The sequence below is a fragment of the Oncorhynchus keta genome, chromosome 23 (genome assembly GCF_023373465.1).
Source record: "Oncorhynchus keta strain PuntledgeMale-10-30-2019 chromosome 23, Oket_V2, whole genome shotgun sequence".
Taxonomy (NCBI): Eukaryota; Metazoa; Chordata; class Actinopteri; order Salmoniformes; family Salmonidae; genus Oncorhynchus; species Oncorhynchus keta.
The window spans coordinates 24,674,871-24,698,262 of NC_068443.1; the positions used below are offsets into that span (position 1 = coordinate 24,674,871).

The 23,392-nt window shown below is 43.0% G+C and overlaps 1 protein-coding gene across 2 annotated transcripts in view; it reads right to left on the reverse strand.

Moving 5' to 3' along the window:
• Positions 1-22,675, reverse strand: part of LOC118402036 (pre-B-cell leukemia transcription factor 1) — a 67,098-nt gene extending 44,423 nt beyond the window's left edge. Inside the window, exons 1-2 of one of the 2 annotated variants that reach the window (XM_035799868.2) lie at positions 21,991-22,675; positions 21,004-21,077 (exon numbers count right to left, since the gene is read on the reverse strand). In XM_035799868.2, coding sequence (XP_035655761.1) covers positions 21,004-21,077; positions 21,991-22,175 — 259 coding nt within the window. In that variant the 5' untranslated portion in view covers positions 22,176-22,675. The remainder of the gene's footprint in view (positions 1-21,003; positions 21,078-21,990) is intronic. The other variant, XM_035799870.2, reaches the window with a different exon arrangement.
• Between the last annotated feature and the right edge of the window lie 717 nt (positions 22,676-23,392).

Genomic DNA, 23,392 nt, shown 5'->3' on the forward strand with positions numbered 1-23,392 from the left:
GTCAGCCAGGTAAAGTGGCAGGTAGACTGTATTAAAATAGTGTGGCTATTTTCACTAGCACCAAAAGCTCAGCAGTTACCTACCGCAAGCATTTCAGAAAGGCTTTTCAATAACAGTGGGGTCCAATGTGAACGTCACTATCAAAACAACAGCACAGAGTGGCAGCTTTTATTTCTGTGGTCACTTCAAACAGCACACACCTTTCGTTTTCTCCAATAAGCCACTGAGGAGACAGGAGAAAGTGTTTACAGCTCGATGACAGAAGGAAGAGGACTGAGAGAGGCATGATGATACAGAAGCATGTTCTATGTTGACGCTTATCTGCCAGTCAAATCTCCCCTTCAAATTGAACGGTTTAAAGGTCTCTTTCCCATCCATCCACCACAACCGTTAATCACAACGTCTCTCCGGCCAACCGTCTGACTCATAAATTTAATTCCAGCCTATTACTAGGGAACTTTAAAAGCCATCCTTCATTAATGTTAATGTTTTTTTTTAGTGGAGGCCAATGGTGGTTAGAACTACATGGCTGCTTTCCCAAGCTTGTTTTACAGGCTCCAGACATAGATGGATGCTCTGTGCTGCCTGATAGGCTGTGGGTGCCATCCATCACGCTGAGGACCCACCCAAACAGCCAGTATGTCATAACACAGGGCCAGGCAGTAGAGTAGTTGATTGACAGCTTTATATGTGTAGTGTCGGTAACGATGGAGGAGAGATGTGTGGTTTTTGTTCCAGCCAGGCCTCTCCAGTGGCCTACTTTCTGAAATGAGTTGTGAAGTGAACAACAAAATAAAGAGTGAGAGAGGAAATCAATCATAATGCTGCCACGTGAGTATAAATAAACAAACAAAACACAAACACCTACACAACTTATCAGGCAAATGAAGCCAAAACCAATCAATTCAACATACCAAAAGCTGACGATAATATTTTCCCAGTTTTAACACCAAACAGTGGAAGCAAATATATATTAAACAACAACAATAAAACATTGTGTCATGTTCTTCGTAAGGATTGGACCAAGGCGCAGCGTGAGTAGAGTTCCACATCATTTTAATAAGTCGAAACTCACTGAACAAAACAACAAACAACCAAACGAAACGTGACGCTACTGATGTGCACTAAGGCAACTATACATAGACAAGATCCCACAAAACACAAAGGGGAAATGGCTGCCTAAATATGATCCCCAATCAGAGACAACGATAAACAGCTGTCTCTGATTGGGAACCATATCAGGCCAACATAGAAATACAAATTCACCTAGATGACCCACCCAAGTCACGATCACGTCCCAACCATCACAGAGAAAAAATAGCTTACTATGGTCAGGGTGTGACAATACACCCCCCCAGAGGTGTGGACTCCGACCGCAAAACCTGACTCATTAGGGGAGGGTCCGGGTGGGCATCTATGATGGATGACGCAGGGCGTCGGGGGTGGTTCCGGTGCGGGGCGCATCGCCGGAAGCTCCGGACAGTGGATCATCGCCGGAGGCTCTAGACTGTGGATTGTCACCGGAGGAACTGGATTGAGAACCCCCGCTGGAGGCTCGGGAGCGTCCCACCGTCGCTGGAAGCTCTGGACTGGGAACCGTCGCCGGAAGCTCTGGACTGGGAACTGTCGCCGGAAGCTCTGGACTGTGGAGGCGCACTGGAGGCCTGATGCGTGGGACCGGTACAGGTGGCACCGGGCTGAAGACACGCACCTCAGGGTGAGTGCGGGGAGGAGGCACAGGATGTACTGGACTGTGGAGGCGCACTGGAGTTCAGGACTGTAGAGCTGGCACAATGCGTCCTGGCTGGATGCTCACTTTAGCTCGATAAGTGCGGGACGCTGGCACAGGAAGCACTGGGCTGTGAAGATGCACTGGGGATACAGCACGCAAAGCCGGCACAGGATATCCTGGTACGAAGAGGTGTACTGGAGACCAGAAACGCTGAGCCGGCACAACCCGTCCTGGCTGGATGCCCACTCTAGCACGGCAAATGCGGGGAGCTGGAATAGAGCGCACCGGGCTATGAATGCGCACTGGAGACACCGTGCGCATCACTGCATAACACAGTGCCTGACCAGTCACACGCTCCCCACGGTAAGCACAGGGAGTTGGCTCAGGTCTAAACCCTGACTCTGCCAATCTCCCTGTGTGCCCCCCCCCCTGAAAATCTTTTTGGAGCTGCCTCTCGGGCTTCCGTGCTAGCCGTGTCCCCTCGTATCGTCGCCGTTCCTCTTTTGCTGCCTTCGCCTGCTTCCATGGCAGGGTCTTGTCCCCTGCCAATACCTCCTCCCTGGTCCAGGTTGTCCTCCACTCACTTTTCTCCCGGGCCCAGGATCCCTGCTCCTCTTGAACACGCTGCTTGGTCCGTTGGTGGTGGGATCTTCTGTCACGTTCGTCGTAAGGAACAGACCAAGGCGCAGCGTGAGTAGAGTTCCACATCATTTTAATAAATCGAAACTCACTGAACAAAACAACAAACAAGCAAACGAAACGTGACGCTACTGATGTGCACTAAGGCAACTATACATAGACAAGATCCCACAAAACACAAAGGGGAAATGGCTGCCTAAATATGATCCCCAATCAGAGACAACGATAAACAGCTGTCTCTGATTGGGAACCATATCAGGCCAACATAAAAATACAAATTCACCTAAATGTCACCATCACGACCCAACCAACACAGAGAAAAAACAGCTTACTATGGTCAGGGCGTGACACATTGAACCTGGTTTATTGGTGATGGGGTCCAGAAGCTCATTGTACTGTGTTTACTCTTAAAACACAAACAGTTATTATGGTAAAAATGATTACTATTACACCCCAATACTCCCCCAAATGATCTCTATAAATAGACATATTCCTCAAATGGCACAGTAAAACAGACCAAACTGGAAACACACACTCACACGCACACACACGCTCACATGCACACAAACACATATTCTGTATTCTCTCACACACATACTGTATACACAAATGGCAGAGCACAAAACATTAAACAGCTATAACATCAACAAGGACGTGGGTGGAAGTGTACATTTTTTACATGGTAGTAATGTTTTATGAGAGGCCCCATCCACCCAGGGGCTGTATATTCTGAATGTGGTGCCGTTGAGGAACAGAAAGAGGGGGTGGGGGTGTGTGTGGGGGTTCTGTTCGTTCACAGAAGACACACTAAATTTGGACAGTAAGTAGTATCACCCTAGCGGCGCGGTACACCGCACATTCGCAACGCCCCATTTAACCGCACACGGTGCTCCCCTCCGCTGGCTTCATTAGCATACTTCAGCAGGGCCTTGTCGGATGAAGACGGATGGGCGAAAATCAGGCTCCCTGAAACAACTGTTTTATCAAGGTTAAACTATCCACAGAGCTCTTAACCCCCCTTCCTTTACAACGCATAGGCTCTCCCAATATCAATCTATCAATATGATCGTATCTGCTGGAGCCAAAGTCTCTTACTTTTAGTCTTATAATAAATGTTTATGTTTTTCCTAATTATAATAATTAAATATTGACTTATTGAATATAAATATAAATATTTCATTATTAATTATGGAGTATGGTTGATGAAATCATGTTTTTGGTTTTCATGGTTATTTGAAAGAAATATGGAGTCTCACCTGGGCACACCGCTTTTTCCCTTCTGTTTACCTTCTGTCACGACTTCCGCCGAAGTCCATCCCTCTCCTTGTTCGGGCGGCGTTCGGCGGTCGACGTCACCGGTCTTCTAGCCATCCCCGATCCACCTTTCATTTTCCATTTGTTTTGTCTTGTCTTCCCACACACCTGGTTTCAATTCCATCATTACATGTTGTTTATTTAACTCTCTGTTCCCCCCATGTCATTGTCTGGTATTGTTTATTGTAGTGCTTGTGCACGTTATGCTGGTGTGTAATGGGTTTTGTTTTACCCATTGAGTTAGTGTTCTGTTTACGGTGGTTTTGTTTATTAAACTGCGCCGTTGTAAATCAGTTTTTGCTCTCCTACACCTGACTTCTCTGCCTCCAGTATGCACCCCCTACAGAATTCCGGACCCAACTTATGGAGTCAGCAGGAGCAGGTACCCCGGGAGCACGCAGCAATGCTCCACCATCTTGGCACCGCCATTGACCACGTTGTCCAGTTAATGGACCGCTGGGAGAGACAGGGAGTTCTCCCAGTGCCTCCACCAGCACAACCGGGGTCTCCACTACGCGACCCTCCTTCCCCTGGTCCCAGTGGGATTCGTCTTTCCCTTCCCCAGAAATACAATGTGACGGCTGCGAATTGCCGGGGGTTCCTGTTGCAGCTGGACTTATACCTGGCAACCGTCCACCTGGCTCCTTCGGAGAGAGGGAGATGCGGCGTTGGACCAGTTTGAGGAGTTTGAACTCCTCAAACTGGTCGAACGTGAGCACCTCTTCCATCTGAGGCAGGGGACGAGGAGCGCCCAGGAGTTCGCCCTGGGGTTTCGGACCCTGGCTGCCGGCGTGGGATGGAACGACAGGGCCCTGATCGACCATTATCACTGTTTCTGTGGTCCTATTGCCAGGACCGGCTGGGGGAGTGGGAGGCGTTTCCTGGCCCGAGATGGCACAGAACTCGCTTTGCCACTCATCCACTAACTTCTCTCCCTTCCAGTGTATACTGGGGTACCAGCCGGTTCTGGCGCCTTGGCATCAGAGTCAGACCGAGGCTCCTGCGGTGGATGACTGTTTCAGGCACGCGGAGGAGACATGGGAAGCTGCCCGTGTTCACCTTCAGCGGGCCGTGCTGCGCCAAAAAGAGAACGCAGATCGTCACCGCTGTGAGGCCACGGTGGACCGGGTCTGGCTCTTGACCCAAAACCTTCCCCTCCGCCTGCCCTGTTTGAAGCTGGGTCCGCAGTTTGTGAGGCCATTTAAAGTCCTGAGGAGAGTGAACAAGGTTTGTTATAGGTTACAACTTCCCTCAGATATTCCCGTATTAATCCCTCTTTCCATGTGTCTTTCCTCAGGCTCCAGGAGCCTGAGATGCAGGAGGTTCCTCCTCCCCCTCTGGACATCAAGGGGGCCCCGGCGTACTCCATTCGCTTCAGTATCTCGTGGAGTGGGAGGGGTACGGTCCGGAGGAAAGGTGCTAGGTGCCGGTCGAGGAGGAGTAAGCTGCAGGAGTTCCACCATCTTCGTCCGGATCGCCCTGTTCCTCGCACTCCGGGTCGTCCCAGAGGCCGGTCTCGGTGCGCTGCTGGGGCCGCGCGTCAAGGGGGGTACTGTCACGACTTCCGCCAAAGTTGGTCCCTCTCCATGTTCGGGCAGCATTCGGCGGTAGACGTCACCGGTCTTCTAGCCATCGCCGATCCACCTTTCATTTTTCATTTGTTTTGTCTTGTCTTCCCACACACCTGGTTTCAATTCCATCATTACATGTTGTGTATTTAACCCTCTTTTCTCCCCCATGTCCTTGTCCGGAATTGTTTATTGTAGTGCTTGTGCACATTATGCTGGTGTGTAACGGGTTTTGTTTTACCCGTTGAGTTAGTGTTCTGTTTACAGTGGTTTTGTTTATTAAACTGTGTCGTTGTAAATCAGTTTTTGCTCTCCTGCGCCTGACTTCTCTGCCGCCATTATGCACCCCCTACACCTTCCTTATAGCTACAGTATTTAGTGGTGTGGCATTATGGCTCAGCTAGGCCTGAGGTATGGAGGTATTTTTTGGACTGCTACTCCATGAACTAAAGAAAGCTGCTACTATACCCTGATGTGTTCTATTTAAATCTGATCTAAAGAAAGCTGCTACTATACCCTGATGTGTTCTGTTTAAATCTGATCTAAAGAAAGCTGCTACTATACCCTGATGTGTTCTGTTTAAATCTGATCTAAAGAAAGCTGCTACTATACCCTGATGTGTTCTGTTTAAATCTGATCTAAAGAAAGCTGCTACTATACCCTGATGTGTTCTGTTTAAATCTGATCTAAAGAAAGAAAGCTGCTACTATACCCTGATGTGTTCTGTTTAAATCTGATCTAAAGAAAGCTGCTACTATACCCTGATGTGTTCTGTTTAAATCTGATCTAAAGAAAGCTGCTACTATACCCTGATGTGTTCTGTTTAAATCTGATCTAAAGAAAGCTGCTACTATACCCTGATGTGTTCTGTTTAAATCTGATCTAAAGAAAACTGCTCATACACCCTGATGTGTTCTGTTTAAATCTGATCTAAAGAAAGCTGCTACTATACCCTGATGTGTTCTGTTTAAATCTGATCTAAAGAAAACTGCTCATACACCCTGATGTGTTCTGTTTAAATATGATCTAAAGAAAGCTGCTACTATACCCTGATGTGTTCTATTTAAATCTGATCTAAAGAAAGCTGCTACTATACCCTGATGTGTTCTATTTAAATCTGATCTAAAGAAAGCTGCTACTATACCCTGATGTGTTCTATTTAAATCTGATCTAAAGAAAGCTGCTACTATACCCTGATGTGTTCTGTTTAAATCTGATCTAAAGAAAGCTGCTACTATACCCTGATGTGTTCTGTTTAAATCTGATCTAAAGAAAGCTGCTACTACACCCTGATGTGTTCTGTTTAAATCTGATCTAAAGAAAGCTGCTACTATACCCTGATGTGTTCTGTTTAAATCTGATCTAAAGAAAGCTGCTACTATACCCTGATGTGTTCTGTTTAAATCTGATCTAAAGAAAGCTGCTACTACACCCTGATGTGTTCTGTTTAAATCTGATCTAAAGAAAGCTGCTACTATACCCTGATGTGTTCTGTTTAAATCTGATCTAAAGAAAGCTGCTACTATACCCTGATGTGTTCTGTTTAAATCTGATCTAAAGAAAGCTGCTACTATACCCTGATGTGTTCTGTTTAAATCTGATCTAAAGAAAACTGCTCATACACCCTGATGTGTTCTGTTTAAATATGATCTAAAGAAAGCTGCTACTATACCCTGATGTGTTCTATTTAAATCTGATCTAAAGAAAGCTGCTACTATACCCTGATGTGTTCTGTTTAAATCTGATCTAAAGAAAACTGCTCATACACCCTGATGTGTTCTGTTTAAATATGATCTAAAGAAAGCTGCTACTATACCCTGATGTGTTCTGTTTAAATCTGATCTAAAGAAAACTGCTACTATACCCTGATGTGTTCTGTTTAAATATGATCTAAAGAAAGCTGCTACTATACCCTGATGTGTTCTATTTAAATCTGATCTAAAGAAAGCTGCTACTATACCCTGATGTGTTCTGTTTAAATATGATCTAAAGAAAGCTGCTACTATACCCTGATGTGTTCTGTTTAAATCTGATCTAAAGAAAGCTGCTACTATACCCTGATGTGTTCTGTTTAAATCTGATCTAAAGAAAGCTGCTACTATACCCTGATGTGTTCTATTTAAATCTGATCTAAAGAAAGCTGCTACTATACCCTGATGTGTTCTGTTTAAATCTGATCTAAAGAAAGCTGCTACTACACCCTGATGTGTTCTGTTTAAATCTGATCTAAAGAAAGCTGCTACTATACCCTGATGTGTTCTGTTTAAATCTGATCTAAAGAAAGCTGCTACTACACCCTGATGTGTTCTGTTTAAATCTGATCTAAAGAAAGCTGCTACTACACCCTGATGTGTTCTGTTTAAATCTGATCTAAAGAAAGCTGCAACTATACCCTGATGTGTTCTGTTTAAATCTGATCTAAAGAAAGCTGCTACTATACCCTGATGTGTTCTGTTTAAATCGGATCGCTTTTGCTTTATTCATGGATGGAATATAACATAAGAAATTAGGCTTTAAATTGGAAACTTGTAGCCTTAGTCTGGCAAATACATTTCTGTTTGTTTTTATACTATCGGAGCTTTGGATTCCCGGTTTTGTGGTTGATTTGGAAGCGTGTCTAACCGCGGCATCACATACCTGTAGACTCAAGGCAAATTTTGAAATGTATTTTACGAATTGTCTTCATAGTATCGGTGAAGAGAGAGGAGGAAGGAGAGGAGGGACACTATAAAGGGAAGTAATGGGGACATAATAGGATTTTATGTATTCGTGGAAGGAGACTGCTAAACATGTTGTCGAAGGCCATCTCCTATAAAACGAGCAGGCTAGTAGAGGCTGTAAAGAGGGCAAAAGGAGATCAAAGATCAAAGGTCACAATAGAAGAGTTAAATGCTCCTCAGATCAACAGTGACACAATATTGGCCAAAATAACTTTGGATATTAGTGTTGACATTTGAGAGGAAAAAGGTCTGGAAAATGTATTATAATGTACTGCAACAGGACAACTGTACTTGTGGGTATGTATTGTATATAGCACCTTTTTTTATAATAATAATAATAATAATAAAATGTGTGTAGGCTATGGCTGCATTTGCACATCCCAATTTTATTTTGATGAGTTTTGGCTACACATTCAAATCCAATTTGTTTTAATAGACGGTATACACTTTAATATGGTTTAAATACATTTAAGTTCATTCAAAAAGTACGCCCTAGCCTCGGTGGTGTGAGTGCCGTAGTTAGCCAGCCCTCAATATCACCACAACATCTATTTACGCCCCTGTGTCGTAAAACAGCCATGTTTACCATGGAGCATAGCAGTGATGACGAGAGGGGAAGAGAATGAAGGAGAAATGACACCTAGGCAAATGAAGAACAACATCTGATGATCAATCGTATGTCAAAACGTATAGAGATAGTCAGATAGGGAAACAGGGCCTGCAAATCTCAGCTTTACACTTGATGGAGACATACTCACGTGAAGTGTCGTTAAATTCACAACACATGCCTCTCGACTCACTTTCCATTTATCCGAGGGGAAGTCGTTATGCAATGCATCTCGACCCCTCCTCAAATAGTGCGACACACACACTGACAGACAGACACACAAACACACACACTGACAGACAGACACACAAACACACACACTCACATAAACCTGCCACCTGTGCCTTTCCCAACTCCGTGCTCCAAGGGTAAGGTGTCCATGTGATGGGGATGTGGTCTAATAATACATGTTAGAGAAGTCTATCATTTTCTGATTATGCTCAAGCTAAAAAGGAAAATGACAGCAATTAACATCATATCAGTGGGAGTTAACTGTCCAGAACTAACACTGCCAAAGGCAAGCTGGCAGACAGCAGGGAGGGGTGGGGGGAACCAACAGCTTAACATCTTTGGGATATATGCAGTACGACATAGTGAGAATAAGCTGCATGATGCAAAGTGTATTTAATCTGTAGCATGAGATTTAGTTCCATCCTAAAGGTTGTCATCATGGTCAACAGATATTGGTTTGGACATATCATACACACACCACAAATAGCCAAACCATTTCAGATTATACATTCACATCCTTCTCACAATAGAACTGTGAAAATCGGTACAACACAATTAAACTACACCAAATAGCATTTGTCCTCCTGATTCACCATCTGAAACAACAGTATTTTGTGTTCTTACTACCAAGTCTACGTCACAGGACACTCTTTAAGTCCAAGTTATTGGGTTTCCAGCCCTCCTTGAAGAACTCTCCCTGGGTGTTTTAAAGGGACTTCAGAGGACCCCTACTATCTGGCTCCCAGACATGACCTTTCCTGTGATCTGTTGCCAAGCAGCCAAGCCAAGTGCTGACCTGTGTTAAAACTGTTGCTCTCACCCCGCTGTGCTAAACACTACCTGGGATGTCACTCATGTCCACCCCGGGATGTGATCGAAAACCACATTTCAATTCCCCAGCAACAGAAACACATAGACGGAGTACAGAGACTCACACAAACACGCACACTGGGGATTGTGGATGTGAAGCGGTTTCATTCTGCAGACCCCAAACGACTCAGGATGGATGCTAAATCTCTCTCTCTCTCTCTCTCTCTCTCTCTCTCTCTCTCTCTCTCTCTCTCTCTCTCTCTCTCTCTCTCTCTCTCTCTCTCTCTCTCTCTCTCTCTCTCTCTCTCTCTCTCTCTCTCTCTCTCTCTCTGCATTGTTATTTGTCTGGTCCTTTCCTCCTGCTGAAGGTGGGAGGCTGACAGAGACTCATCTGTGGCCCCTTTGTCTCTCACGGCAACGGCAAGGTTTATTAACATAAATTAGAATAGCTAACAGAGAGAGCGAGAGAGTACCTCGTCGTTATGCGTTACCCACGGCAACCTCTCCTCCATTCTCAATCCACCTGAACATGTGTGTGTGTGTGAAAGAGTGAGAGAGGGAGTGTGTGTGTGTATGTGTGTGTATGTGTGTGTGTGTGTGTGTGTGTGTGTGTGTGTGTGTGTGTGTGTGTGTGTGTGTGTGTGTGTGTGTGTGTGTGTGTGTGTGTGTGTGTGTGTGTGTGTGTGTGTGTACATGTGTGCGCAAGGCACGTGTGTGTCTGTGTCAGCACCTCCCGGCATTTAAATGGGAAACTACTCTGCGATGAGGGAGACATTTCCACACCCATCTAACCCCCCTGTCCTGATGGAAATGAATGGTGCTATCTGCACTGCATGAGTCACTACACCAAGGCATTAATATCAGTAATTGAAACATCCAATCACTGCTGAAGCATCGGGCCCAGCGTGCTTGCCCATCTGACTATGTAGCACCTGATTAAGCATGCCACCATGTAAATAATATAGAAATACACTGAGTAGCTTTCTTTGGTGGCAAACACTGCATTACAGTGCAAAATATATATACATATATATATATTTTTTGTAAATAAAATATGATAGATACGCAGACACACACAGACATTGATTTTACACTTCCACGTCCATGTGTGAGTGTGAAGGAATACATTGTGTGTGTGTATGTGTATGCATGTGTGTGTGCCTTTACAGCAGTCCTATTACCATCCTAACCAGTGAGAGCAGAGGCGGGGAGGGAGCAGCAACATTGATTGGTGTTGATTCCGTCTGGGCAGTGAGCAGCGACTGACAGTGCTCCTAAGCCGCAGCGAAAGGCAACCATTACTCTTGTTCTGGTTTAAGTAGAGTGTATTAATTTGTGTCATTTTTACGAAGTCGGGCAGGGAAGGGCCTCTCACAATTTCATGTTTGACTCTTCACCGCAGCCATGGGGTTTCCTCTATACACCACCATGCTGCCAAACACTGCACTAGTCAAATATGAGCAGAGGGCGCAAGAGACATGATCCCAGACACTCAAATTAAACAATATAAATAAACGGGGTGTTTATATGGCAATCAACCAAGATATTTAAAAATCAATCTGATTGGATAAGGTTGAAATACATTGCGGTACAGCAGCCCACATTACTACATAGTAGCCTACAAACTAGAGAAATAAATCCTAACAAGCGACAGCTGTGAATAAGGAACCCTCATTCTAAAGAATTTACAAGTGTTACTATGTAGTGGCATGCACGTAGGACATAAGGTGACCTCATGTGACCCTATGTCCCGCGTCCCACAACCAAACAATCGTTTCCCGCATTTCATCAACAAATTCAAACACCACCAATTTAGAAAAAGAGGTTGATTTGTCCCGTATTTCTGACAGACATTCCAACCTGCCTCTTGCAGTCACGTTGCACTTGAAAGTATGTACAGTACCAGTCAAAAGTTTGAACACACCTACTCATTCAATGGTTTTTCTTTATTTTCACTATTTTCTGCATTGTAGAATAATAGTGAAAACATCTAAACTATGAAATAACACATATGGAATCATGTAGTAACCAAAAAAGTGTTAAACAAATGAAAAATATATTTTATATTTGATATTCTTCAAATTAGCCACCGTTTGCTTTGATGACAGCTTTGCACAGTCTTTGGCATTCTCTCAACCAGCTTCATGAGGTAGTCACCTGGAATGCATTTCAATTAACAGGTGTGCCTTGTTAAAAGTTAATTTGTGGAATTTCTTTCCTTCTTAATGCGTTTGAGCCAATCAGTTGTGTTGTGACAAGTTAGAGGTGGTATATAGCAGAAAGCCCTATTTGGTAAAAGACCAAATCCATATTATGGCAAGAACAGCTCAAATAAGCAAAGAGAAATGACAGTCTATCATTACTTTAAGACATGAAGGTCATTCAATGTGGAAAATTTCAAGACATTTCTTCAAGCGCAGTCGCAAAAACCATCAAGCGCCATGATGAAACTGGCTCTCATGAGGACCACCACAGGAAAGGAAGACCCAGAGTTACCTCTGCTGCAGAGGATACATTCATTAGAGTTACCAGCCTCAGAAATTGCAGCCCAAATAAATGCTTCATAGAGTTCAAGTAACAGACACATCTCAACTGTTCAGAGGAGATTGCGTGAATCAGGCCTTCGTGGTCAAATTGCTGCAAAGAAACCACTACTAAAGGACACCAATAATAAGAAGAGACTTGCTTGGGCCAAGAAACACAAGCAATTGACATTAGACTGGTGGAAATGTTATCCTTTGGTTTGATGAGTCCAAATTTGAGATTTTTGGTTCCAACCCCCGTGTCTTTGTGAGACGCAGAGTAGGTGAACGGATGATCTCCGCATGTGTGGTTCCCACCGTGACACATGGAGGAGGTGTGATGGTGCTTTGCTGGTGATGGTGTCTGTGATTTATTTAGAATTCAAGGCACACTTAACCAGCATGGCTACCACAGCATTCTGCAGCGATACACCATCCCATTTGGTTTGCGCTTAGTGTGTCATTGTCCAGTTTTTCAACAGTGACCCAACACACCTCCAGGCCATGTAAGGGCTATTTGACCAAGAAGGAGAATGACAGAGTGCTGAGGATGACCTGGCCTCCACAATTACCTGACCTCAACCCAATTGAGATGGTTTGGGATGAGTTGCTCAACATATGTGGGAACTCCTTCAAGATTGTTGGAAAAGCATTTCAGGTGAAGCTGGTTGAGAGAGGGTGGCATCTTTGAAGAATCTCAAATATAAAATATATTTTCTTTGATTTGTTTTTGGTTACTACATGATTCCATATGTGTTATTTCATAGTTTTGATGTCTTCACTATTATTCTACAATGTAGAAAAGAGTAAAAAGAAAGAAAAACCCTTGAATGAGTAGGTGTGTCCAAACGTTTGACTGGCACTGTATATTATAAGGATGAGGTAGCTAAGCCCACTGGTGATATTAAACACTTCTCCAATCATTGTTGAGATCTGATATCCTGTGCAGTGCAAGATGAGACATAGGCAAATGTGATATGCCTATCGTGAAATAATCATTTTTCTCAAATCCTTTTGGACAATATTCCAGCTAAACTTGGAGAGGACAGTTAGGCATCCTAACCACTTAATTACTTCCAAACAGCGTGCTTCTGATGAAGATCTATAACAGTACGTAAATAGCCTTATTAGACTGAAAGATATCAGGTAATTTCATCAAACTTGTGAAGCTCTTACTTGCTCATTCAACATATTTGCTTATACTTCAGTCAATCCAGTCTTACAAAATGCCAAACCTAACTGTTTTACATTCCCTGAGACCAACCAGAAATGTTTCCTTGGCCAAATATTCAGAGATTTCAATAAAACAAACACACGTCGTCTCTCGTTTCTACATCAAGAGAGTGCTGCCGGAGCACACCGGAGCACACCGGAGCACACCGGAGCACACCGGAGCGCAACTTCTCACACTGGTGCTCATTTAGTAAAGATAGATCAAAGCTGAATCAATGTCTTGGAAGATCACAATGATAGTATAACGTTACTGTTACACCACAAACAGCACCTAATTTCTTGGGGCCAAAACTCAACAGCACGCGCACACTATGTGCTTTGATTTAAACAAAATACAGGAAGGCTATATAGTTTGTTAACACCATAAGCTCTAATTTACTCATGAAACAGTAACTAAAGAACATCTAAATGCACATTCCCATTAAACTGATTGACATCAAATGATTGACATGCAGATGCAGTTTGGTCATTTCACTGGTAAAACGTGAAGAATTATCATTGACTAATGAGAGTGACGATACCATTGCCTATTTTAAAGTTAGGTATGCCTAACCTGGTGTTTGAAGGTATTAAACATCTAAATATGTACTGAGACATTAGGCAGACGTTGTAATTGTGGGATGCATTTTATGCATATTCTATATCGATATTCAATATCTGTCAGTACAAACTTTGAGAAATTTCAATTTCACACATTTCAATTCCACATGTGAACTACACAGTACTGCAGTAACTGAGTGTGATTTGACCACCTTTTTAGACAGAAATAAAGCAGATGGAATTTCAGACTGCATGAATGAACATTTGAAAACCATGTAAGAAATGTAAGAAACCACTTCAAATTGCTCCCAAAGAAGAACAATAGTCAAGGAGACTCTCCACTGTGATTCATTTGTTATTGTTGTTGTTTTCTAGGATTGAAAACTGCATTAGAGACAAACATCAGATAAAACTAAAAACTCCACTGCGCTGTGAAGCAAATTTCCTCTCTAAAGCAATTTCGTGTCAGATAAGTGGGAAGACATTCTTACCGTAATGGATCTGAATATGATATCTGTCAGACAAGTAAGAACAAAGCCTTTTATAAAAGCCGCGTTTGCAGAATGGCCGATGCGATACTGCTGTATCAGATGACCAAATTGAGAGGAGTGCAGTAAACAGACTGTAAATAGAAATACAATACATTCATATGATTGTTGAATAAGTACTGTACAATGAAATATCTCTCTCTCTCTCTCGTTATCCTACCTCTTCCCATAGAGTGGTAGGGCGTATAACATGTTGGGGAGAACACAAGAGGAACATGTTTGGTTGAGCACAAACTGAACAGTAGGCTACATGTAGATACAGGGATGATGGGCTATTTCAAGTGGCAAAAATCAATGGGAACAACTTCCTCTTTAGCTTTATGAAATACTCCTAATATCTAGGTATTTCTACACACTCCAAACAAATGACACATTCACCTGAGGAATCGATACTGAACATCCTTCCATCCAAAGGGAAATGATTTGTATTAATATAACAATTTGTTGATCACCCAGAGGAACAGTGTACCCCCCCACACACACACACACTATTCCAACTTATTATTATTTTACCTTATTTTTGTTTTACCTTTATTTAACTAGGCAAATTCAGTTAAGAACAAATTCTTATTTTCAATGGTGGCCTAGGAACAGTGGGTTAACTGCCTTGTTCAGGGGCAGAAAGACATATTTTTACCTTGTCAGCTCAGGGATTCAATCTTGCAACCTTTCGGTTACTAGTCCAAACCTCTAACCACAAGGCTACCTGCCACCCCATATGACCATTCCAATCGCCAGACCTGTTATCATAGCAAATTACCAGCTCCCACCTCAGATATACAGGGTGTAATTAGCCTATTAAAACATGATTAACATGTCTCAATTACCACACTCACCATTTGCATAATTTATAAGCTGTTCTAATTGCAAGTGTGGGTTCAGATGATGGTAGAATAGGGAACAGCAGAAACACTAGTCATGTCTTGCCGGCTCTGAACAACTGAAGTGATTCTGAAGTGTGTCTGTCTGTTAGCTCTGTCAAAGTCCTACACCGTAGATAGGAAGAGAATCTTCTTCAGCATCCCAGAAGGGAAAGACAAAGCATTAGTTTTCCCACCGGTAAAGGCATCTAGTCTATTTCTGTACAACAGATATTTTCTGAAAATACAAAATAAATCCACTCTTGTTTATTATCCTATATTTACATTTGCTAGGGAGAGCGTTGAGAGGTTTGTTCAAACTACTAGGCTAATCAATGTAGAAACTGCGTACTTTTTGGAAAAACTTTGAAAGATTTTTGGGTACCATTTATGAGAGAACAGAGAGAGCTGTGTTCACTCTTATTTTTGTTGAAACTAAAACCCTGGATGGGATAAAATGCTGCTTCTGCACTTCCAACAGGGCAGGCCAGATATACTGTCTGCCTGCTAACACGGTGGGGAAACCAAGGACATAGCCATTAGTTTCAGGACAGACCGCGGCACATCACAGACTAATGCCTCCATCTGTCAGCGGAGATGAGTGGAGAGTAACAAAGAGAGGGAACACTGACCTCTGAACTCATCATGGACTGCCATGTCAATTAAATACTGAAAAACTGCCGCTACAACAACACAACGCCAGTGTCCAGTCCAGACTCTCCGTGGCTAAACCAAGCAGACCATAATCCACAATACTGATGTAGCTGATGTAGCTGTAGCTTACTGGGCTACGGAACCAACCAAATAGTTATATGACGTTCTAGTATCACTAAATTTACTGCAAGTCCACCACTAAATCATTAGCTAGGAAATACATAGCCATCAAAGCAAATTTGGTCAAAGACAATATGTGCAGGTTTGCCCTAGTCTAATGAAAGGATACCAGTGTTCTCCAGATGTGTTTAAGTATATAAGAACCAACCCAGACTTCAACTTCAATCACAGGTACAATTTACAGTGCTGCAATATGCTCAACATCGAAAGCACAGCAATCATATTATCCAGTAATGTGAAAACTAGTAGCTTGATGGCATGGGTCATTGAGTTCGCCAGGTCTTTAGCTCTGACAACTCAAAGTGGGATCATATTTAACATGCAGGAGATATTCATTTGACCAGAGTCTGGGAGTAATGTGTGGCTGTCGACACACATTGGCCTGGTAAAGAGAGAGAGAGAGAGAGAGAGAGAGAGAGAGAGAGAGAGAGAGAGAGAGAGAGAGAGAGAGAGAGAGAGAGAGAGAGAGAGAGAGAGAGAGAGACATGAGAGAGAGAGACAAGAGAGAGAGAGAGTTCTGGCCTGTAACCTGACACCCAGAAACATAGTCTTAGAGTCTGGCTTCTCTTACTTGGTCAACCTGTACGTGCCAGCACCACTATCCGCAATGGTTCCACAGACACTCACACTCTTCCCTCTGTCACAAGTACAGGTAACACACACACACATACATACACACATGGCAAATAAAAACACAATGCTAAGCACTTTCAGGAATTTTACAAATAAAGACACGCTTTCCTGAAATAGCTGAAAACAGTAACACAATCCACCTGTAAATTTCACAGCTGATGAGCAGCCCTGTGCTTGTTAAAGCTGGCTAAATATCTTCTGCCATGACACCTGGCTGACCGCAGCACAGATCTATGGGGAGCACAAATCTATGGGCGTGGGCTGGGCGTGGGGGGTCGGGGGGCAGGGTCAGGAGTTAAGGCCTGCTCTGCCTGCTATTGAAATTGCAGTCCTGCCTCAGTTGTCAGCTGCTTTCCAAAGGAAGGCCATATCGCTGCTGTCAACACGCGCCCACCACTTACATGCCACACCAAGGAGAGAAGCAACCAGGGAACATGCCATGCATACATAGACACACATACACTGAACAGAAATATAAACGCAACATGTAAATTGTTGGTCCCATGTTTCATGAGCTGAAATAAAAGATCCCAGAAATGTTCCATACGCACAAAAAGCTTATTTCTCTCAAGCGTTGTGCACAAATGTGTTTACATCCCTGTTAGTGAGCATTTCTCCTTTGCCAATATAATCCATCCACCTGACAGGAGTGCCATATCCAGAAGCTGATTAAACAGCATGACCATTACACAGGTGCACCTTGTGCCGGGGACAATAAAACGGCACTCTAAAATGTGTGTTTTTTTCACACAACCCAATGCCACAGATGTCTCAAGTGAGGGAGCGTGCAATTGGCATGCTGATTGCAGGAGTGTCCACCAGAGCTGTTGCCAGAGAATTTAATGTTAATTTATCTACCATAAGCCACCTTCAACTTTGTTTTAGAGAATTTGGCAGTACGTCCAACCGGCCTCACAACCACAGACCACGTGTAACCATGCCAGCCCAGGACCTCCACATCCAGCTTCTTCACCTGTGGGATCATCTGAGACCATGACAGATGATGAAACTGTGAGTTTGCACAATAAAATAATAATTCCACAAACTGTCAGAAACTGTCTCAGGGAAGCTCATCTGCATGCTCGTTGTCCTCACTAGCGTCTTGACCTGACTGCAGTGAGGCGTCGTAACCAACTTCAGTGGGCAAATGTTCACCTTCGATGGCCACTGGCACACTGGAGAAGTGTGGTCTTCACGGATGAATCCCGGTTTCAACTGCACCGGGCAGATGGCAGACAGCGTGTATGGCGTCGTGTGGGCGAGTGGTTTGCTGATGTCATCGTTGTGAACAGAGTGCCCCATGGTGGCGGTGAGGTTATGGTATGGGCAGACATAATCTACATAATCTGTTCCAGTTCCCGCCAATATTCAGAAACTTTGCACAGCCATTGAAGAGGAGTGGGGCAACATTCCACCATCCACAATCAACAGCCTGATCAACTCTATGCGAAGGAGATGTGTCACTTTGCATGAGGCAAATAGTGGTCACACCAGATGATGACGACTGGTTTTCTGATCAATGCCCCTACTTTTTTAATGGTATCTGCGACCAACAGATGCATATCTGCATTCCCAGTCATGTGAAATCCATAGATTAGGGCCTCATTTATTTATTTCAATTGACTGATTTCTTTATATGAACTATAAGTCAGTAAAATCTTTGCAATTGTTGCATGTTGCATTATATCCAGATGATGATACTTAAAACAATTTAATTTAAAAAGTTTTCTTTAAATGCTAAATCCGATCTACAGAAGGAAAGCCAACCTACAGCGTCACATCCAACCTACAGGGGCATATCTATAATATCCTCTTAGTGCTTTCACGGAAGGGGACACAACAGTCGCATAAGCCTGCTGATTTAATAGTCTCTCCTCTCAATCCTCCAGAGACTCTGGCTGCAACAATGTAAAACTGAGGAGAAGCTGACTCTTTATAAAATAATATAAAAAGGACCTGACAAATTACGGGCTGTTCTTTTTGCACACTGCGCTCAGCACATTTGGCTATAAATGTCATGGTGAAGGTTTGAGTCATTTTCTACTGTCGCTGCAGTGGATTTCTGGGCTTCGGTCTGCACAGGGGGGGAAACTATCTATGCCCGCAAGATGAACAGAAACTAGACACACGTGTGAAAAGATACAGAAGGAATAGTGTGGTACCAAGTGGCCTAAGAACTTTTTTTCTATTTGGATCAAATTCATCCAAATAACAAAGCGTTCTGTTTTTGCACTAAAATACTTTAGCCACATGCTGATAGCGCATCTTCATTCATTGAGAGAAGCATCATCCAGATCAAATGTAACAACAACTCAGTATGACTCTCGCCAGCAACACGAGGCAAGCAGCACTCGAGTATAACCAAAACAGGGGGGGCGGTAAACTCTTCAAAAGGGATTCCCCCATGGTGCTTTTATCCTGAGGGCCCAAGTACATTGAATTCCGACCGACCAACTGAAACCCTGTCAAAGGAGGCTAAACACTCGACAGAGACCAAAACATTAGCCAAACTAAATTCACTCAAGATAGTAGAAAAGGGAGTAGAAAACAAACAAAACAATCTACGGTTATCTACGTTGAAACGTTACCTTCAACACCATTTTCCCCTCTAAATTAAGACGTAGAGAGTCAGCAGGCCAAGAGAGTTGTTTTAGTCAGAAGCCCCCAGGTTCCTGGTTGCCAGGAACAGTGGGAAGAGACGAGAAGCAGGGGAGGGGGAGGAGGGGGAAAAAGGCCAAGTCACTTTGTTCTTCTTCATTTTGGAAACGAACTCTGGTTGAACCCAGAGCGACGCCAGGCAGTTTAAAAAGAGCCAGGCATAATTCTCTCCCTGCTCTAAGCATTCTCCTGAGAAGTAAGGGGGCCGTGGGCAGGGGGCCAACGTCACTGGCTACTTCTCAGAATGGACTTCATTTCTTCTCTCCCTTTTTTTCTAAAATGAAAATCACACAGTGTCTTCTGTTAATAACTCGTCTGTTTTAAGCCCTGCGCCAGAGTCTGACTCATAGTAATGAAATGTCTGTAAATGAGCCTTTAGGGCAAATTAGGAAGACGATACAGCGGACTTATTTTATTGATCTTGCATTTGTTTTCGGATTTCTCTGGCTGGTTATAGACTGTCATAATAGTAGCTGGTAACACTTCTCACTATAAATTGATAACATCCTCTAATAATTTCAAAAGAGGATCCCGTTAAAAGGCATGTTCAGAGATATATGCCTTCGGAGGAATGTATTAGAGATTGCAGTTTGATTTCCATTTTCTAAAGAGACATATTTAGTAGGTTAGAACTGTTCTTCCAGGCATATTCACATGGTTTCTTTCATAAACAGAGACAAGAGCATCTTTCTTTTAATCTTGTGTTAAGTGCCTATATTTCCCAAATTCCTCGACATGACTTTGACCCTCGCTTCAAACCCAAACAGAGAGAGTCCCTCTGGCCAGCATCAGCATGTAGAAACACTAAAAGCTCATCACAAACAAACACTTGGCAAGGAAAAACATGATGATGCAGAACTGATTGAATAAAGTAGAGCCCTAATAAATGGCTCAATGACAACAACGTGGTCCCACGGTAAAGTCCTGTCCTCTCTACTGTCTGTTCTGATTGTTTGTGGCTGCTATGGCTCACCATATTAAATACAAATTCAAATACCGACTGACACGCATAAGGATGTTTGGTTTTGAGGGAATAAATGTAAATCAAATCAAATGTTATTTTCCACATGCGCCGAATACAACAGGTAGACCTTACCGTGAACTGCTTACTTACAGGCCCTTAACCAACAATGCAGATCCAGAAGTAGAGTTAATAAAATATTTACTAAATAATCTAAAGTTTTAAAAAAATCTAATCAACTCAAAGTAACACAAGAAATTGACATAACAATAATGAGGCTATATACAGAGGGTACAGGTACCGAGTCAATGTGCAGGGGTACAGGTTAGTTGAGGTCATTTGTAAAGTGACAATGCAAAGATAATAGTAGATACAGTCGGATGCCACAAAGCATCATGTTGTATTGCAGAACCATTTTGTTAGACTATGGGGTGATCACCTGAAAACATATGTAGAGAAATATGATATAAACATTTCTCATATTCAAACGATGGTGTTATAAATAGTGTAGGCCACAAGTTGTCCAGGCCATAATTGCTTCATAAAAATGCTGATGCAAATCATTGTTTTAATGTGGTAGAATTTCACCTTACCTGTTTTCTCTTTTATATCGCACAAGATGTTGAAGAGAGCCGGTTTCATCCTGTGACAATTCAGGGCATGTTTCCTATAAAAAGAGAAAACACACAACTTTAAACCATATTCAATAAGACCAGGAGATGGTAACAGTTAGTGGTAAAGTGTTCTGCTTGTGATTGTATCTAAAATGAGCAGACTGGTTTGATCACTGTCAATTTGACGAGGAAGAATAAAGCTCATCTTTGCAATGGGTATTGATGTCGCATATTTGTTCAGATTTGACACACTTAACCAACCAACCCTTCAATCAAAGCGATCTAATCTAAACACCCATTGTATAGCATAGTGTTATTCTTCAATGGAGAAAAGACTTCTGTCTCATCAAACCACATCTGGAACCCTTGTCGTGCCACTACACTTGATCCCTAATGAACTATGATTTAAACCATCCTATGTAATCTATTATTGCACAGGAGCATGTGAATAGATGTCATTGGCTCAATTTCGACGCACAGCACTGGTGCTTTGATAATCCTTATTGCCATTGGCTAAAAAGAAACAAAGTATCCAAAAGCAATGCATCCGCAACATGTATTACGGCGAGGAATTACTGCGTAATCTCGTTTGTAACAAGATAAGGCGATTTGGAAATTGAGAAGCGGATGCAACCCGCTCCACAGTTCAGAATAGCTATAGTTGCAGTAGCTTAATAGTGTCATTCACGTTTAAACATGAAAACATGTTTGATGACACTGTTAATATAAAAGTTCACTTTCACAAGATAAAAACTGTTAGGCTGAAGGGAGTTTTAACGTCACGCACTTTATCCTCTACGAGTAGTTGTTGCGTTGGGGTGGGCGTTAATTGTTTCGTTGGATAGCCCACTGAAATGAACGCACATCATATTGTTACAATGTACAGCACAGTATATATTTCTTAATTCATGAATATGTTATTTTGATAACGCTTTGAACATATTGTAATTTCCTATGCCACCGTACCTGGCCTGCGCTTCGTCCAGGCTTTGGTCTGTGATGGTCATTATTTGCTGTAATATGTCTCCAATGTCCTGCTTTCTTCCATCTCCGTCCGTCCCTCCCGTGCCATCCTGCATATGCTGTGCCAGGCCGGGGTGTCCGGCCATGCCTACGCCGTGGGAGTGCATCAACCGAGGCTGCTCGTCCATCCTTGACCGCGGTCTCTGCCTCGCCCCCAACTGACCAACACTTTTCTTACGGCAACAGAATAAATATCCTTGGAAATTCCTTTGGAACCCCCTCGTCTCTCCTCCTTTCTCACCCGCGCTCTCTCTCTTTTCTCTCTCCCTGGTAGACTTCTTGGATCGGGGAGGGAATCAAAATGACAAATGCTCTCTCCCCCAGCTGGTTTGGGTGAAATCCGATCTGAATAGCTGGTTTTGGCTCTGACCACTCCTGCACAGCTAGCCTACTGTAGAAAAAAGATTCAACTTAAAGGTTCGTGTCGTGTCAAAAGTGACGTGCGCAAAGCCTGTAATATGCAATTCCCAATTTCCTTGAAAGCTTGATGGACGAAACATGTAGTCACTCTCTCGGAGGGTTAGATGTTGAAAGTAACACCAACTGTAAACGGTTACTGTTTCGATTATGTCTAGCAGCTGACACATAACCAGAGTATGGAATAAAAGCCTCCGCCCCCTAAACCACGATTGGAGAAGAAGAAAATAAGTAAATCCTACCTCGGTCTTCTGTAGAAACGTCGATCATATTTCTCGGGAAGGTGGGACGCGGCAATAAACGTAAGGAGATATGACGGTTAACATTGGGTCTGGACGGGGTGCATGGCAATACAATGATGGATAGAGACTGAATATGTAATAAATAATTTTGCTTGGCACCAACACTCTGCTACTGATGTCTGCTTTTTATGTCACAAGGAACAGACCCCTGTCTGAAATAATGCATTGTCTTGTTCCACTACAGATTAACCTGGCTATTACTTATTCACATCAATCAATATGCCAAGTAAAAATATGTTTACTTTTCATTTTACCCTAAAACAGATCAAGCAGATTTTCGGTACAGCTCAAGTTATGTATTTAGGTCTATATAGATATAGTATGTACTGTACTGTACTGTACTGTACTTTAAATGAAAGGACCTGGTCCTAACCGTGGAAACAACATTTGTGTTAACACCAAAGTTGTTGTTTTGGATGTATTTGATACCAAAAAGCAGGACAGTTGATCTATGCTGCCATGGCACTGCCCTTCTCTCCTGTTATGACCAGAGTTAAATCCTTCAGTCCATTTTCTCATAAACTTTTGAATAGGAGGTGAAGCAGTAATTGTCACATGGGGCAGGGTGTGTGTGTGTGTGTGTGTGTGTGTGTGTGTGTGTGTGTGTATGTCTCTCTCTCTCTCTC